This window comes from Agelaius tricolor, unplaced genomic scaffold (assembly GCF_023055355.1).
Source record: "Agelaius tricolor isolate 1412-34295 unplaced genomic scaffold, bAgeTri1.0.p SCAF_4, whole genome shotgun sequence".
Taxonomy (NCBI): domain Eukaryota; kingdom Metazoa; phylum Chordata; class Aves; order Passeriformes; family Icteridae; genus Agelaius; species Agelaius tricolor.
This window is the reverse complement of record NW_027269264.1, coordinates 32,189,298-32,208,321: the sequence shown is the minus strand read 5'-3', so window position 1 is coordinate 32,208,321 and position 19,024 is coordinate 32,189,298. Positions and strand designations below refer to the sequence as shown.

At 41.6% G+C, this 19,024-nt stretch overlaps 1 protein-coding gene across 6 annotated transcripts in view; it reads left to right on the top strand.

Annotated features, from left to right (window-relative positions):
• The window catches only part of KANK1 (KN motif and ankyrin repeat domains 1), a 130,546-nt gene extending 111,774 nt beyond the window's left edge, over positions 1 to 18,772 (top strand). For all 6 annotated transcript variants that reach the window (XM_071425139.1, XM_071425143.1, XM_071425140.1 and 3 more), the window contains 9 exons: positions 4,276 to 4,494; positions 5,138 to 5,246; positions 6,251 to 6,460; positions 8,371 to 8,458; positions 11,151 to 11,370; positions 13,982 to 14,124; positions 14,663 to 14,863; positions 17,067 to 17,165; positions 17,780 to 18,772. In XM_071425139.1, coding sequence (XP_071281240.1) covers positions 4,276 to 4,494; positions 5,138 to 5,246; positions 6,251 to 6,460; positions 8,371 to 8,458; positions 11,151 to 11,370; positions 13,982 to 14,124; positions 14,663 to 14,863; positions 17,067 to 17,165; positions 17,780 to 17,842 — 1,352 coding nt within the window. In that variant the 3' untranslated portion in view covers positions 17,843 to 18,772. The remainder of the gene's footprint in view (positions 1 to 4,275; positions 4,495 to 5,137; positions 5,247 to 6,250; positions 6,461 to 8,370; positions 8,459 to 11,150; positions 11,371 to 13,981; positions 14,125 to 14,662; positions 14,864 to 17,066; positions 17,166 to 17,779) is intronic.
• Positions 18,773 to 19,024: the final 252 nt, after the last annotated feature.

The window sequence follows — 19,024 nt, the reverse complement described above, 5'->3', positions numbered from 1 at the left end:
TTAAAAACATTGGAGGAGAGTAGTTCAGTTAAAATAATTTTGTAATGAGCTTATTGTTACTGTAAAGAAATGCAGTGTGAAAGAGAAGTATTTCCTTGCTTTATATATGCTCCAGACAGTATTTGTGCACTGTCTTTAGTGGGGAATGTGTAGCTTGTATGACTGACCATTATAAACGTATTGTGCAAATAAATGCTTGCACTGACCAAAAAGTTAAGAATAAAATCTTTGTGCAGCTACCACATAAAAAAAGATTGTGCACTTTTTTAACCTACAAGCCTATGATGTTCCATCCAGAGAGCTGGGTTCTCATCCTGATGATATTTAATCCCCCAGCCTTGTTTGCACTTCTCTTGATTTCCAGTAGGATAAAAGTATTGTCAAGCTAAATTGGTTTTATGATAATATTTAGGTTTGGTTCCATCAAACTAAATGGAAATTTTCAAAAGCAGGTGAAGGCCAGACTTCTGTTCCCATGAGTTGATCACAAATTCAAAAGAATCTGTTGAGTTCCCTGAACCAGCTAACAGCATGACTGCTTGTGCTGTCATAAATGTGAGGGAAAGTCTGCAATCAGGAAGGAAGATTGCATCCTAATAACATTATATTATAGGTGCCAGAAATGGCATGGGTAGTCTGTTGCTTCTCTGTAGCAGCTTTGCTATCACCCTGGTGTAAATTGGTGAGATTTTCAAAAGAAGCACAAGTGATTTATGAGAGGAGATTCCTTCTAAAAAATTAAAAATATGTATTCTCATTCCTTCAAACCACTGGAGCTAAATCCCTGAAGATGGTCCAATCACTTGTTTCCCTATGATACTGATGAGAGCAGCTTTCTGCTAAGTGTTTATGTACAGATGCAGTTGTTTTCTGCTTGTTTATGTACAGATGAACCTAGCAAGTTTTTTTGTTTGGTATGTCATACTTTTGCCTCTAAATTACTCCTGAACTTTTCCAAAATCGTCTACTATATTGAAAAATACATAAGTTTTTGACGGGTCCCTTCTGTAGCTTGCTATTCTATATCAATACTTAGAGACTTATGTCAAGTTTGCAGGATTTGCCTGCAACAGTAAGCTAAGGAATATCATCAAGGCAAGTCTCTGTCTGGAGGGTCTCTGAGGGTCCCGAGGGTCTCTGTCTGGAGGCAGTGCCTGACTAAGGATTGACCTGTTGGCAGATATGCTGTCAAGTGCTATGCACCACAACCTGGAGAAGGATTCTGCTCAACCATACTTGAGATCTCTCTGAAGTGAGAGGAACAGTCTATTTTAAGGTCTGTGTAGACCAGTGGTGGTCCTCAGCCAAGGTTTCATTTCCACACTGGAGAGGTGTGCACTACCTCCATCTGTAAGAGTGGCCCTGCAGTTCTGTTGGAGGAAGAAGGAACTCAGTTCATTTGGCTTTTTGGTTTGTACAGCAGTAGATTAATCTGTTAAATCATGGACTGTAATGTTGGGTGGTACAGCTCCTTCTTTTGTCTGTTTTTCTCAGTGATTTGACTCAGTGCTATCCAAGTGTCTTTATGTTCACTGTCTTGAAAAGGGAAAGGCCTGGGAGCTGATATTAAATGATAATTAATGGCTCACAGCATTAATACTGAGTTGGACCCAAAGCTCTCTTTGCCTCATCATTGGGTACTGTGCATGCAGTAAGTGTAGACATCTAAGAGCTGTGCAGGGAGAATTAGTGCACTGACTGGTTCATCTAATGCACATTAATTGTCTCCTTGCCCTCAAGTCTTGATGTCACCCTCTTTCGTCAGGTGCCAGGAACCAGCTGAGCAGAACCCTTTTCTTCTTCATTGGAAGGCAAGGGCATCATGCCCTAGATCCTGAATTCAGTCTGGTGCTTCTCAGCCAATGATGCATGTACCAGAAGAGGGAACCTATTGAAATCATGTTGCATTGTTGGCAGGTTCAGGATAGGCTGTGAGTCAGGGGAGAGAAGTCTACTACTGTCCTTATTTCTATCTGTCCTACCCTGCAGCTCCCTCCCCTGCTTGTCTCAGGGCGGGAGGGAGACACCTGAAGAAATTTAGGCTCAGGCTTTGGGGGCATGATAGGGGTCCACCAGGTGCTGCTGTTGTTTCACCTCAGGCTGGAGCCCCACTTTGCCCTGCCAGAGTCCTGCCTTCAGCTCTGACATGCATAAGCCCAGCTGTGCCTCCAGACACACCATGGTTGTCACAGCTGCTTCTGTAGGAGAACCCTGCTGTCTGGCAGACTATGCAGACAGTTCTGCTGAAAGCAAACCTGGGCATCTTGGGAACTTTGCATGTCTCTGGATGCTTCAGAGCAGGTTTCCTTCACTCTCTTTTTTGTCCTCAGAGGCCAGTCTGGAGCAGAAGGGGTGACCTGGTAAAACCAGCCCAGGCAGCCACCACCAGCTGCAGCTGGAAGTGGTTACTTGGTACTCTTTAATTGTACCTGTCCCAGCTCCAAGCAAGCAAAGAGACAGTTCCCTTGTTTTTCAGCCATGGGAGTTTAAAAATCATTGTTGGCTTGATGTTCTATCACCTTGGCAGCCCTCTTCTCCACAGCTGTTGGATGAAGGATGATGCTTGCTGTTGGTTGGGATGAGACCTGACCAAAGTCAGTCAGTGCTGCAAAGTCAGTAGTGGTGGGGGAGCAGGGGCAGGACTTCCCTCTTGCTTTTCATGGGTGTCCAGGTGCTCAGCCATGTCTCTAGAAGGGTTACTTCTACCTAGAGGGCCCGGGAAGCTGCTGCCTTCTTACACACACACACACACACACACACACACACACACACACGCTCACACACACACACTCACACACACTTTTTACTCTTAAGAAAAAAGCATTTTTGCTGTGCTGCTTGTGACATGATGATCAATGCCCTGCTGTGTGCCTTTTCCTGCAGACAGCTTTCCCTGTATGTTGGAGGAGCTGTAATCCATGATGGAACTGGGCAGTAGGCCTCACTGCTGGAGAAGGGTGCTTTGGGAAATGCATGCAGGGTGAGACTTGGTTGGAAGCTCAGAGACTTGGGTGGGAATGGGAGCAAAAAGGAGGAAGCTGCTGGGAAGTGACAATGTTTGGAAAAATCAGCTTTGTTATGTCCTGTTGTAGGAAAAATTCACTGAGGTGAAGAAACAAGGGGGAAAGGCAGTCTAACAAGAACAGCTTGCTAGACAGAGATGTAGCTGTGTGTCTAAAAATTAATGTTTGGAATTTACCTTACTACAGTGTATTAGCACCCTGTGCAGTGCCACTTATATTTGAATGAGAAGGCTGTGCCTTAGTTCTTGATAAATACAAAGGCAAAAAATAATAATATACAGGCACACATCATTGAAAGCAAGAAAAGAGGGGGGGAAAAAAAGTAGTAGTGTTTAAAGCAAGTTAAACTTCAGCTTTTTTTTTCCTTGAATGCTAACAAGATCACTAGGGAGGCATAGGTGTGTAAAAAGCCACTCTGTGTGTTTCACAAACAAAAGCATTTGTGCAGATTTGTAGAGAAGATGTAATAGCACAGCTGGAGTAACTGCAGGGGGATCTGTAAAAGTCTGTGTGTAATTAGCACTGCCTTTTGAATACACAGTGGGAAAAAGCAAGTGAACGCCAAAAAATCAGCGAGGGGAAAAAAGTATAACCCAAAGATTTGGAATTTGGCTTAAATACAACTACTAGCTCACTACAATCCTGACCAAAAAAAAAAAAAAAAAAAAAAAAAAAAGAAATGTAGTGTGTGGGAGTTCATTGCAGTTGTCTCAGTAACTGGGCAAAGCACGTAGCTTTCAGAATTAGTTTGAGTACTGGAAGAAAAAGGAAAATTTCCTGAAAAATTTATGCTTTCATGGAAAATGACATTTCTTAAAAAACAAGTACAATGATACAATGAAAAGGTTACTGTTCTTGCAGAAAGAACCTTCAGAGCCTGTGAACATGCTGTGCTCCTCAGGCATGTTATCAAGGAGCAGCTCAGTGAGCCCACCCTGACCATGGTGCCAGGAGCTGAGGTCACTGCTCATACTGAAAGAGAAGGAAAAAGAAGGACGTTCCTTTCATGCATTTTAAAGCCATTATCTTTATAGCTTGTCCTTGTTTTATATATCTTTATCAAAAGAAAAACTCATAGCCATTTTTTTGCATTTTCTGAAAATGATCACAGTCTTTTTAGGTCCTCAGAAAATAGTATTTTAAAGGACAAGCTTTTTTTTCTAGTTTGTGGAGCTTTTTTCCTGTGGATCACAATATTGATGGAAATATTATTGTTTGACTCGTCTGTGATGGCTACTGTCTTCTTTGGCAGGTGCTACTTTGGAGTACATCCCTCATGGCCAACTTGCAAACACACACTTAACTTCAAATTTGCGAACGCTGAAATTGGAGCAGGACACTGTGCCCACTCAGGAGGAGAGGAAGACTCCCCTGGTGGAAGCTGCTCGGGGAAGGAAGTCTTTTTCCTCTCAGGATAAAGCTCTCACTCCAATTAATCTGACAGATGATCAGCTTGCTGCAGGTCTCTATGGTAATAACTGGCTCACATTCACCTTTCATCATGCTGGTGGAGTCTGAATATGAAATACAGTTAAAGAAGGTTTTTAATATTCTCAAAAATGCAAAAAGCAGGAAAAGATGCAGCTGAGGGGAAATTCACAGTGTGACACCATGTGTCTGCAAGTAGTGGTTAGGTTTTAAATGGCAGATTGGTAGCGCATCAGTGAAATGCCATTTAGTGTTTTGCTAAGAAAAATCTAATGAAAGATAAAGGGTTAATAATTAACTTAACTTGTATGCATCTTTTACCTGTCCTTTGTATAGAGACTGGTTTAAAAGTTTTTTCAATGAGTACTAAATCTAAAAGACCATCTTTGATTGAACCTAGTTGAATAGTTTTCTAAAGCGTCATGAAGATTAGCAGCATGTTGTAAGGTGGAAAAGTTAGGCTTAACTAGTTTCCACAGCTGATTTTGAAGCTGTTCTTCTGTATTTCCAATGTGCATGTCAAACCATGACTGTATCTATATTAGAAAACCCAGCTTCAGATGGTAAATTACAGAGAGAGCTGTTAAAAAATACAGTTATTTTGCAAAATCAGCTATAATGCTGCTGCATTCAAAGCTGGCTACAGATTTATACTGATATGTATGCTTCATCTGTCTTTCTAACAGTATGTACTAATAATGAGAACACACTTAAATCTATCATGAAGAAAAGAGATGGGAAGAAGGATTTGAGCAACACCAAGAAGAACCTGCAGTTTGTTGGCATTAATGGGGGGTAAGAAACCTGTCTCCAAAACATCTGTTACTGTAGCACTTTTCACAGCAGGAAGAAGAGAAGCAACCCAGGAATACATGCATAGGTTTGGGCTGTCCTTCCGGCTGAGGTGCAACCACTGAGTGTAAGGATCAGAAGGAAGAATTGAACAGCTGACCTCCTCTTCATCCTCTTGTGCTTGCAAGTCATATATGGCATCAGTCTCAAATACCTGTACATTAGATTGCTGCCAGATTTACCACAGGAAAGTGAAACAATCTCAGACAGCCATGAGGACATTTCTCAGTCAATGCTGTAGTAACCAAAATTTATACATAACTTTGGTAGCGGACAAGCACAACATTATACTATTAAACAATACAGCAAGAGATGCCATAGCTTAATTTTTCTGGCTTTGTATTCCTATACAAATACAGAGGACAGTATGGAAAATTATCTTGTTTTAAAATATTACTTGCCCTCCCGGAATGTTTTGAAGAAATTTTTTAAGTGGTTTTAAAATGGTTTCATCCAATTGTTTTTATATAGCTTTTTTAGCCCTTTCCTCAGATTAGTTTTTCTTTAGTACAAATGTTTTGTGTGGTATATAGCCTAAATATCTCACTTACCTAATTTCCTACATAATAGCTAAAAGTATCATTACATATATTGGGGGGCAGTTATCATAGGTTTGTTAGCTTCCGTGCTTATATCTGCCTAGTAAGGCAGTACAGTTTACTCTGAGCAAAGTAATTTCCTTTTGGGGATAAGGCAAGGTCTGATAAAATGTTAAGACTTACATTTAAAAGAGATTGTTCTTCTTTCATTACACTCTGTGCACATAATACTGACAGTGTCATTTGCCAGTAACACTGAGTTCAGTGAGTAGAAGAGGTCTCTAAGGAAAAAACAGGAAGACAAAGCTTTTGCAGGACATTTTTCCACTTGTGCCAGTGCAAGCAGGTACTGACTGCTGCTGAATGGCATGGAGCAAGCACCTCTGTCCCTGCCCATTCTCCCCGTAGGTATGAGACCACATCCAGCGATGACTCCAGCTCTGAGGAGAGCTCCTCCTCAGATTCGGAGGAGGAGTGTGAGAGCCATGAGTACTCCTGTGACCAGCAGCCAGAAGAGAAGCAGCCCACCCCCCATGCTGCAGAGGTCTGCGCCGTGGGGGCAGAGAAGGACAGTCCCCTCCCAGAGTGTGAGGCCGAGGAGGTGGAAATCAGAGAGAGGTAGGTGCCCACCCTCTCCAGAGTGTGCCTCTGAGGCATGCACCTCTGCCTCCTGTCGTGGAGCAAGCTGTGTGGGCTGTGCTTGTGGAGAAAGCATCAGCCCCAGCACTGGCTGACTGCTGCCCACTTCCCTCCTCCTCAAGTGGGTAGCCAGAGGCAGCTTCATGGCAAAATGACTCTGTGTGAGCAGGCAGAAGGTGTCAGAGGGTATCCTTTCCAGCAGCTGGCCCCATTGACTTTAAATGATTCATTAGCAGAAGACCCTGGTGCCTCCCCTAGCAGAGGCTCTCCCAGGTCACAGCTGGCACTTGCCTGGGAGCAGGCAATGCCTTGTTAATGTCCTGGCATGTAAGCAAACAAATTAATCTTGAGCCATGCACACCAGGTCAGCTGGCTGCTGGGAGTGCATCTTGCATTTGCACCTTCCACAGCATCTTGGGCATGGCACAGAGAGATGATGGGGTACAGCACTGAGGACACTGGGATCATGTGCTTCATATGACAGGAGATTGTATACTGTAATACACTTTCAAGGCTGCTATCACACACTTGTTCAACATGTCATGTCTTAGGGTACTTTTCAAATTGCTGTGTAAGGTAGAATTTGACAGACAAGGCTGTGCTTTTTAGGCATATGGAAAGAATAAAGTGGTGAGTGTTTACTGATTCTCGGTTAGCAAACAGCAAAAGGAAGTATGAACCGAGACAGTGAAAGGATCTCTTACAGATAATGGGTTTGCCAGTGTGCTAATTTGGAAAATTAGGTAGGTAGAATAACAACAGTAAAAGCTAAAATGAAATTAATGTCATGTTTCACTGGAGATGTAGCTTAGCATCAAGTTATCTGTAATTGTCAGCTGTTAAATAAAGGAGATGCAGAAATTAATAATTAAGACCTTGGTGGCCCTGGAGCTGTGTGTTTTTTGAAGAGCCCTGAGCTTACTTTATACAGTACTGTAGGATAGCCTGTTGTTTTACAGGTGGCATAAAAAGATAGGCAGCCTGTCAAAAGACCTTTCTAATTTTTATTTACAGTAGCAAGGGGTGATTGGGAAGAAGAGCAGCAGAACAGCTTAGATAGCCATTGTACTTAAGAAGCACCTTCCTTGCAAGCTGAATGCTCTGGCGATGCCCTCTGAGGGGAAGAGTCAGGGCATGTGGCCATGTATGGCAATGGTGGACAATTTCACTGCTCTGTTAGCACTAGCAGCTGGCTTCTAATCCATGAGGACTAAAATGCCCATCTTACACACATGAGTGTGTTAGCTTCTCTGCTTCTTGGGAGAATTTTCCAGAAAAATTGCCATTATCCTCTGGGCAGGTTTTAGGCAAAGGTGGTTGGCCACAGCCTGGTACAGGCCTTCTTGACCTTTTTTTTGGCCCACCATGAGTTTAGAAATTTGTAATGACAAGGGAGTAAAAATTAAGAGGGCTGGAGAAAGAGAATAAATTTCCAGAGTGGGTGGGATGAGAAAGGCTAGTTCCAGTGAATGGGAGCTGGCAGGGAGGCACCTCTTGAGCTGTTTTCCACTGCTTAATTCTGTTTCCATCACAACTACTGGCATTTCTCCTTGTCAGTCAAGTAATCAAAGCACACAGCATATGAAGTGTGCTCTGCAGTCACACAGCAGTAGGTGAGAATTTCCACCAGAAGGGTTGCCAAGTCTTAGAGCACGAAAGTGATGTGTTTCCCACTCTCCATTCCTGTTGCCCTTCCCACACTAATCTCCATTCAGTGTGGAGCGAATATCTCTGTGAGAAGAGCTGCTGGAGCAGCTTCTGCATGGTAGGAGCAGATGGCTTGCCTGGAAACTTTCATTCCCAGAGAACTTTCAGAAAAACAAATGTTTCTATACTGAAACGCTAATATAAAAATTGAAACATGCCATGTATTTTGCTGTCTCCCTCAGGTATGAGCTAAGTGAAAAGATGCTTTCTGCCTGTAACCTGCTGAGAAACAACATTGATGACCCCAAGGCCTTGACCAACAAAGATGTGGTAAGCAATACAGGTGAAAATTTTCTCTTGAGATGCAATAGCAAAACTTTAGGGAGAGGTAACTTCTGGTTTTACAGAACCAGCACTGCAGTGGCTGGGCAGAAGAGGATCTCATCTTTGCTGCAAGAGTCACAAAGCTCTTTCTACCAGGACACTTTCATCCAGAGAGTATACTTGTATTTTGTGTGCTTAAGTGTTGTTGTCCCAAGGCACACACATAAAAACAGTAACATGAAAATACAGTTTCAACACATCTGTGCATTCTTTTGTTATTCCTGTGGTTTTTTTGGTTTAGCACTGGTATGGGTAGCTCTCAGGCCTCACATTAGGAGGCTGCAGTGGATGAAGACTCTGTTGCATCCTATGAAAGAACCTCAGAGTCTGTTCTGAAACACTAGGTGATGTGCCTTCTGAGTGCAGGGATGCTGTTTGTCTTGTTTACTGCACTGGTGGTTTTTGTATTGGTGCTGCAGAGAGTAAGGAGGATTTATTGTTAAAACTTAACAAATACTCAAGTCTCAGGACATAAAATTGTATTTGCCTTATTGGAAATTCCTCAGATAGGGATTGCCTGCTCTACTCTATGAGGGCAATCTGAAAGCAAAGGAACACTGCTTAATGATATTAAATTGAATTTTGCATTTGTTACACTTGTGCATATAAATGGCAACAACTTAGTGTCATTCTCTTCTACAGTAGAGCATCTGCAGCTGCTTAAAGACAATAGTGTTGTCTGTATGACACAGTAATACTGTCTGTGTCCAGTGCTGACATCTGTGGTCCAGGGAATGTTTTGAAAGGGTGTTTCATAGAGTTGTGACACATAGTTTTTAATTGTGTTTGTCCTTCACAAGTAGTTTAGGCATTCAAACAACAAATGCTTTAGTCCCTCTTGGAGTTGAAAGTGTCAAAAATGGCAAAACCAGATTATGATCTCTGCCTTGGAAGTGTAATTTGAATTTACATTTTACTTTCTTGTGCCTAAAGTGTTTTCCAGTACAAGCAGTGCTTTGTAGATGGAAGCTGCAGACTGATCAGCTCTTGTCCTCTGTCTGCTGATAAAGAAGTCTTGTCCAAACAGCTTAAATGCTGATCCTTTATAGCTCAGGATCTGTATGAGTTGTCCCAACCTCTTCCAGCATACTCAGCTCTTGTAGCTGCTTTTTACACCAGAAAGAGCTGTGGACTGCATCTTTTTGAATGTGATGGATTAATTGAATTTTAAAAGTGTATTGTGTATTTAATAATGTGTGTGATACTGACTAAAAATAGTTTCTTAGTGGTATTCTGCACTCAGTAATGCCTGAAATAAATAAAAAATTCTATTGTGTCAGTTTGCGGCCACCTTTGCATTTCAACTCTATGTTCACAGAATACATACATCACATTATAGTAGCACTGATGTAAAATATTCTGTTAATGTGTTTATGTAGTACAGATACATAGGTAGCACTGGTCTGTGTAGAATATTTTCTCTTTACCAGACACAGACCACCTCTAGAGATAATGGTGTGTTTTCACAAGAGGCTGTATAAACTTTCTGAATGTCTTCTCTGCAAAATTGCCCTTGAATTTACTGGCTGCCTTGCAGGTGAGGGTTAATGAGAAAGATACGGTGGTCCTTCCAGGTCAGAGAAAGTGTCTCAAAGTCAGAGCTGGTGGTGAATGTGGAAGCCTTCTTGGCTCACAGTGAGATCTGCTCTACCTACCTTGTCACAACAGACAAGTCACCTGGCCTAAGAGGCTCCTACTCCCCCACTCGCAGTCCATACCCATGAGAAAGTTTATCCTGAATGTGTAGCCTGCATCTTCTCACTGCAACTAAAATCTCTTATTATTAAAGCCAGCCAGACGTCAGGTGAAGAACAGGTTCTCCTTTTTTCCTCTTTTCTGCAACAAAAGTTGCACAGTTTCTTTCCCCAGCGGTTCTTTTCAGCGGAGCATCTCCAGTCCTTCCTGTCTGTCCAGTAAGTCAGATTTCCTTGACTTTTGTTCATTCTTGCTGCTTATCTTTGAAACTGTTTCAACCAAATATTTTGTGCCATTCAGTGATCAGACCAGACAAGATAGTCCAGGTGTTGTCTTCACAGTACTCGGCAGAAAGAAGGGACTTCATCACGTGCCATGCAAGCTATAAATCTGTCTATTCACCCCAAAACAGTATTTACCTTTTACATTAGGATGGGATGTTGGGTTCAGTTTGTAATTGTCTGTAATGACCAGTTCTTCTTCTTCAGAACTGCTGTGCAGCCAGTTCTCATATACTTTGTGCATTTGATAATTTGTGCCTCAGTATTGGGCCTGTCTGACTCAGCATGGTGTTAAGTCCAGTGAGAAAGTCTTGAGTTCATCAGTGATTTATAAACGTAGTTAAGTATTTGATGGAAGTAGTTACGCAGGTCTTTTTTTTCCATTCATGAGTATTTGATAACTGTTTATTCTGGGAGTATTCTCACCCTGAAATTCTGTGCTGTCAGAGGTAAAAATCAGATGAAGTGAGAGGAAGTAAACGGTGGTTTAAAGCGGACTTTAGTCAAGGGGCACACTTCAGTCTCTACATCTTGTTTGTGAGCTGAATACTTTCTTCCCACATTGGACTAAAAAAGACTTGACCTGCATTGCTGACTTACAGGATGGAAAATCTTTTAAATAGATTGTCCATATGTAAATTTTTCTGTCTTGGTTTTGGCAGAGGTTTTGTTTAAATACTATCCAGCATGAGTGGTTTCGTGTCTCAAGTCAGAAGTCAGCTCTCCCTGAAATGGTTGGAGACTACATAACTGCTTTTGAAGAGATTTCTCCTGCTGTCCTCAGACATATCATCAACATGGCAGATGGAAATGGAAACACAGCTCTGCATTACAGTGTCTCACATTCTAACTTTGAAATTGTAAAGCTTCTTCTGGATGCAAGTAAGTTTGCTTTATGTTTTTTTTTTAATTATTCTTGGTTTTGCAATTCTCATGGATGAAATTCTTGATGGACTACAGGCCAAGTTCCATCTTCTTCCAGCAGGTGTTTTAACTGTTAACAGTTATATGGTGGCTCACCTAGATAGTCTAGAATCTTTGTTTCTAGTACTAGCTTTGGAGGTTCTTGAAGAAGGTAAAAAGAGATAGATAGCTGGATTCTTGACTGTTGCACTGTAGTCCCAAGGTCAGCAGCACCAGTCTCCAGCAGTTTTCTCTGGAGGCAGCACAGCTGCTGCTCAGCACTCTGTAGGGTGCTGATGGAGGAGGATGCATTGAGGTATAAATACCATCTTAAACATGCAAGCTAGTCTAGCTTTGTCTAGAGCAGTGCAGAAGTTTTTTCTGGCCACCACATTGACTCATCTATGCTACTTTCCTGAAAAACTGGGGCAATATGGCATTCTGTCACAGAGACCATTTTCCTAGTCCGTAAGCAATCTGATTCTGCTTCATGTGTTTGCTTTTGTTGCCTCATTTTCTTGATCCTCTTGCAACACACGTGCAGAAAGGGTAGTGGCAAAGGGGAGAGTGGAGTATCTGCTCCCCACATTCAGTGTGCCAGATGGCATCCAGCAGAAGGTATAACACACTGGAATTGGTCTCAGGCTGGATGTTTAATCTGTTTAATCCTAGTTTTGCTCTCTGAGTGAAGTTTGTTTCTCTAAACTAGTTAAAAAACCTGTCACAGTTGATTGTGAAAGCTTAACTAGGCCAATGACATGTCTGGAGTGTAAGCCAAGCAGTATTCAAAAGTCCAGAAGGGTAGCATCAGATAAACAAGGATATGAATGATACAAATCTCAGCTTTGATAACCTAGCACAGGTGTCACACATGCAGAGACTTCCTCAAGAGGAAAGGGAGCACTTTGAAATCTCTGGTCCTTTTGAAGGCAGTCTGTGTTTGAGAAGAGTGAGTCACAGCAGGGGAATGCAGGGAATGTCAGGAGCGTGGTGAAACGGGGCAGGCTGGCTCTGCAGCACGCTGTGGTAGGAGGAAGCTGCCCCTCTGCTTCCCTAAGTGTCTCAGAGGAGCAGGAACTTGCTCATCTCTTGCTGGAAATCAGGACTTCTGTAGGTTATGGCAGCTATTGTATACCCATGAACACCAGGGGTATTATATGTAAAATGTAATAATCATGACTAGTCCCACATAGTTCTTTCTGAAAGAGAGAACTGCTCATGCCAGCACTTGGAAAATGTTTGCAAATAGGCAGATTCCTTCAGGTTTCAACAATCTTTCTCTGGACTGTGTCTGAATGGTCACTGTGGTCAGCTCTGCAGTGTGGTGATATCACAGGTAGATTCTTAGACCAAGAACTCTGTGTCTGTGTTTGGTGAGAAGAGTGGACAAGATGAGCTGAGAGAATCCTCCAATAGCATGAAGCAGAGTCACCAAGAGGACAAATAGGAGAACAATTTCCCTCAGCCATATGGAAAAGGAGCTAAATGGGACCTCAGAAAACACACTCTGCTAAAGTAGTCTAGTCAGAGTAGGAGCACACCACTTCTGAGTTATTCATTACTCAGGTTGTAATGCATTTAGCAGATTGTCATGTTCTCTGGCTTCAATGGCTTCACAGAAGTGATGTCTGAAAGAAGTATTGGTCTACTGGTTATAAGGTATCATCACCAATGTCTATTTAATATGAAAAAAATTTGCAATTTTTTTTACTGAAAAGATCCTTTGCCCATAAACCTGAAGAATTTCCTGAGCCATTTTTGCTTGTTAAGCTATCTGTGGTGCAATTTAACCTCTAGTCTGCAGATAATGTTTATGTAAAGCTGAGTCCCTGCTTTCCAATATGATGAACACACTGAAAACCATGCTGCCCAATAAACCAATAAGCACTGCTGAATTTCAGGAGCAGAGACAGACTGGAGGCAAGGTTTGAACAAAAAGGAGAACTCTTGTTGGTTGCTGGCACTGGTGAGAGGACTTGCCTGTATTTGTTCCCAGAGCAGTTTTGTTCGTTGTCAAATACACTGTAGAACTGGCAGCAGTCTTTAATTTAAAGGGGTGGGTTTTTTGGCAGCTCCAAAATATGCTGAAGTACACTTGCAGACTTTTAAAGTAACACCAATTGCAGGAAAATTGTGCTGAGGACACAGTCCTTGTGCTGAAGAGAAATATCTTTTCCATTGACCACGTTGCTGGACCACTTCTATTCTGCAGTATGGATGTCCTTGGGAGAAGAGCTTAAGGACTATCCTGGCAGTGTTACTGAGTATCATGCTAAATTTCAGACCATTTGCTTTCACAAAAGGAAAAAATAATGCACAAATAAAGCCCTAAATGATAACATATAAAATGTCTTTGTGCTCTCTCTTGTGTTGTACACACAGTACAAAAGAATTCTCTTCTTTGTCTGGCTCAAGAGCTCCTCTGTTAATTTTTTTCTTCTCCACCTTCCCTTAAATTGCATCCATTATGAAAGCAGTTGCTACTTTTTCTTTTTATAGGCTGCTCTACTGACAGTTTATTCAGTTGATTAGCACAATTACTGCTTTTTGGGTTCTTGCTTTCTGAAGAAATTATGTCATCCCACTGCAGATGTCTGTAATGTAAATCATCAGAACAAGGCTGGTTACACCCCCATCATGCTTGCTGCGCTTGCAGCTGTGGAAGCGGAGAAGGACATGAGGATAGTGGAGGAACTGTTCAGCTGTGGGGACGTGAATGCTAAAGCCAGCCAGGTCAGTCAAACAGTTCGTGAGGCACAGTTCTTACTGCTGTACTCCTGTGCCTTTTTATTGTTCCTTCCGTGCTCCCATCCCTGCTCTTATCAGTTTAAATTTTGCTCTCATTTGCTTTCACCATTTGTGGGTTTTTTATGTGTGTTTTTGATTGCCATATACAAAATGGAGTTGTGGAACAACAGTTGAGCCTCAGGTCTGGACGTCTCCTAAAAATGAAGGTTAATAATTGTGTGAAAGAACTGTTACTGAATTTTGGGTGGCATTTACAAAGTCTGCAGTATTTAGCTCCTTTAAATAAACTACAGGTGTCTGAAAATATTAATTCCATTAATTCAATAAATACCTATGTGAATGTGGGATATATAATACATAAAAAGTATTTAAATAATGGCAATCAAAGCCTTGAGAGTACCATTTAAAATAACAATTCCCACCCCCCAGAAGAAACACAGCGTCTCAAAAAAAATAGAAGTGTTTGTACTTTGTCACTGATTTCCTCTGTAGTTATTTGGGTTTTTCTCTTCTCTCCATGCAGGCTGGTCAGACTGCACTGATGCTAGCCGTGAGTCATGGCCGGATAGACATGGTTAAAGCTTTACTGGCCTGTGGTGCAGATGTCAATATCCAGGATGATGAGGGCTCTACAGCTCTGATGTGCGCTAGTGAGCATGGACATGTGGAGATTGTTAAGCTTCTGCTGGCTCAGCCTGGGTGTAACAGCACCCTGGAGGACAATGTGAGCTGCCTTTCAATGCTTCTGAAATCTGCTTGGGCGAATGTCTGACTCAGAGTGCCAGAGTACCAACCACAATGAATCTTCTGCTTAATTGGTAGCAAGTGCTGTGATTATTTGGCTAGTATTTTTACTTTTCTAACAGACACACCTGGTAGCAATTTCTGTGGTTAGCTGTAGGTGTTTAGTGGCCACAACAGAAAAAAACATTTGTTAGCTCATAGTTAGCTCAACACCTTTCCCTCTCACATTCCTTCCCTCTTTCAAAGGAGTTTTCTAGTTGTCAGAGAGGGCCTTATCTGGTGACTTAGGTCCTCACTGTCTTGCTTTTCTGTGCCCATGGCAAACATCAGCCCTACAATTCTCTTGAAATGATGTTCACACTGCTCCTACACCATGACTTTTGAGACTGTAGGTTCAGTCTTAGTCATGAAGCTACACTGTCCTGACAATAAACAGATAGAGACTGTGACTTCAGTGCCAAGTGAGACACATGCATATTTCTTGTCTGCAGGGACCATTGCAGCCTATGCTGTCAGCAGACAATTTGATCTATAGATTTCTCAAGCTTGAAAACATTGACTTAGCTCCTTTCTTGTTATGTTCTTGTTAACAATGTTTCTTGCATACTTTTCCTTTCTTCCTATTGTTTTACCCACTGAACACTGAAATGGAGCCTGGGTTTGGGATTTGGGAGGGCAGTGGGAGGTTATTTGTTGAAGCTGTTGCAGAGAGGCAAGGACATAATTTCTCTTCATTCACCCAACTGCTGCAGGAGGCAGCTCAGTTCCTTGTGCTAGCAGTGTGGAACTTCTGGCCAGAGAGGAAAATGTAAGAAGACCTCAGTCTAGCAAAAACTTTCAGGAGCAGTCTAGATTATTGCTGCTTGGATGCTGTTAGCACTATCAGATACAAAATCAATAATTACAGTCTTTATGGGGACATGATAACTTAACTACTCCTGTGGCCAGTTTGATAGTTTCCCAAGCACAGTTTGCTGCTTATTCACAGATTTGTCTGTGCTGTGGGATTGAGATTTTTAACATTCCCCAAGCTATTCTGAGTATCACAGTGATGCTTTTCCAGTCTGCGTGATCAGTAGTAAGCTGAGCACCATCCTACTAATGTGTGCCAGAGTGATTCAGCACCTCTCTTTAAGATCTTCTGTTGACTGGAAAGTGTTAGCTTTGCATTTGTCATGCATTATATTGCACTGTAGTAGACAGCTCTTCTAGCTCCCCGTCTGTTCAGGACAATTAGAAATTGCTGCCTTTAGTCTCATAAGAAGACTTTCCATGTGGATGCTGTCCGTTGTGTCCCATGTGGCCATTTAAAAACTGGTGCTAACCATTCCAATACCGGTGCTACAGCAGTGGCTGGAGTGTGTGCTCCGTCCCTGTGAGACACTGCAAATGCTGGCATTATTGTAGAGTCTTCTGTGTGCAAGAGCCAAAAGCCAGGCAGTGAACCAAGCACCAAGTTCATATCACAGGTTGTCTGACATCCATGTCTTCCTGGACCAAACATGGTCCACAGAAAAATTAATAAAATACTCTTATTAGTAAGTAAAAACAGATTAGTAAAATATTCTTTCAGCTATTTGTTTTTGTTCAGCTTTTTTGTTTCTATTCTCAACAGCTGTGGTTTATGAAAGCAATGGTATCTTCTGAGAAACTAAGGTGGCAGTATTTGACTAGGAAAATCCATTTGTTTGTATTTAGACTTCCATCAAGGACCATTTGGAATAATGAGTCCAATATCTCTTAGTGTTGATGGGAGCTATACCACAACAATTATCATTTTAACACAGCAATTATCATTATATCTGACCACCATTTTCCGCTCCCTTATCATCTCTTCTGCTTGTTACTGATGTTGTAGTTTCTCTGAGACACCCCAATCTTCTGGTCTTGCACAGCACTACATGTAACATTACTGTGATAATAGTGTGCTCATTCTTCCACAGCAATAATTGAGACTCCTTGTTTAGAGAAATTATGAGGCTTTGACAATTGGACTGCCTCATAAAACAGCAGTGCAAGGCTTAAAACAAAAGAAATTAAACAAGACTCTAAATTAACCTGTCTGTTTGAGCAGTAGGGCCTCCACTTCATAACTGCGCTTCTCTGTGGGCTGATGGGGCTTTTAAGAGATCTGTTAAAGCATACAAGCACTAATTCTCTTGTTTCTTCCTTTCTTCTCTCAGGATGGCAGCACAGCACTTTCAATAGCCCTGGAAGCTGGACATAAGGACATAGCAGTTCTCCTCTATGCCCATGTCAACTTTTCCAAAACCCAGTCACCGGTTAGTACACAACCTCCTGTAGGCTATGTTTTAACTTGCTGCTGTTGAACATAATAGTGAAATGTAAACAAGAAATTTACTCCCTGACAGCTGTACAGCAGTACAGCACATGAAATTTTGACTTTTATTCGTAAAGACAATTTCTGTGCTGGTAAGTGGAATGTACTTTTTAAAGTACATACTGACTGCAGAAGGTTGAAGCCTGACTGAGGGATAGTTCCTGCTTCTCCTCCTAATTACCATGGGGTACAGATAGCTCACTAGCAAGGTTCACTGATTCTGGCTAGTGTACAGAGGTGCTGTTGTATTACTTTAATGGCAATTATTGACCTGGAAACTGAAACATAGCTAGGTGTTTTGGCAGCTCTCCACCTCTCCTCTATCCCTGACTCACTCTCCTGATAAACTGCTGCTAAACACCTCACTGTTGAAACAATATGCACTTGGAGTTAGTAGGCTGTATGATAGCTGGCACTTTTCTTCCTAAAATTAAAAAAAAAAATATCTGTACAATTAAAGGTAAGGAATTGAACAGAGTAATTCTGAGTGTTGTGTTTTCCATCCGCTGGTTGGAATAATTTCTCTTTGATTAACTGTTCTTTATTCTCTTTTAGGGCACTCCCAGGCTTAGCAGAAGGACATCTCCTGGTCCCACCCACAGAGCCACATTTGAGTAGTAGTGTATAAATATCTGTAAAAAATCTCTATGCCATCTTTAAGCTGCTAAATGTTACTGTTTTACTGAGACAGATACTGAATGTAATTGTCTTGTGCCTGAACTCACCAGCAAAGTGAAAGCAGAGATCTAATGCTAAAGGTAGAAAACTGTAAACTTGAAGCAAGCATATAGTTAAGTAGTGCTCTGTGGAGAACCTTAGCCAGAACTGTTCTTTTGCTCACATACTCATCTTTCTGTACACTGGCATAAATCCTCTTTTTCTTTGTTGTAGATTGTCCTTCCTTATGTTATGTGCAGATTAAGACTTCTAAAGCCATCCATGCAGGGGTGTCCCAGTGGCTTATTTTTAGTCATTCTAAAATATATTTACTGTGCTTAGACTACATCACAGTAAACTTCTCATAAATTTCATTCCAACATGATTTTCATGTTTTTAATTACCTTGAAATTCAGAAGTTGCAGTTGCTTATGTAGTCAGTTCCATGGATCTTGAGCTGGTGGGTGAGTGGGTAGGTATTGGGGATAAAGCCTCTTGTCAGGTCTGAAGTTCACTAAATAAGTTGTTGCTAATTGGGGATAATGTATAACTTTTTATATAAAAGATGCTAGTATCTATAAAATTAACTCACACAGTATTTTCAACATTTTATATTCCATAATAATTAAAACCTACATGAAGAATTACATGTCCTGTTACCATATTTTTATTAACTGTTTCAGTCTATAAGCTCCATACATGTTTATTGGAGAATAAAATTAGAGGTACCAGCTGTATATTCCCCTTGAGTGTAATTGAGTGTACATCTTGGTGCATATTTATGGAGTGCTATTACCTTGTCACATTCACTTTAGTCAAGTGCATTGAAATGTTTGAAGTGCCTTAGACTCTTGCCATATTTTCAGAATAAAACTTCATTATGCTGTTTTACTCCTCTCCTGTTTTACTTGTGATTTGCCATCATCCAGAAAGGCTGCACATTACAACTGCAGCAGGAAAACGAGCTAAATTGGAAAATCAAGGCAGGGAGGACTGGACAGTCCCCACATGAGGTTTTTCCTTTCCCAAGATGATCTGCCTTTGCTTGTCTTGCACAGGGTGCACCCTTTACTTAAGGGTGGCCTTTGGTTAAGAAGTGACCTCTCTCAGCCATGTGAAGGATCTTGGGGAGGTGTTGAAGGA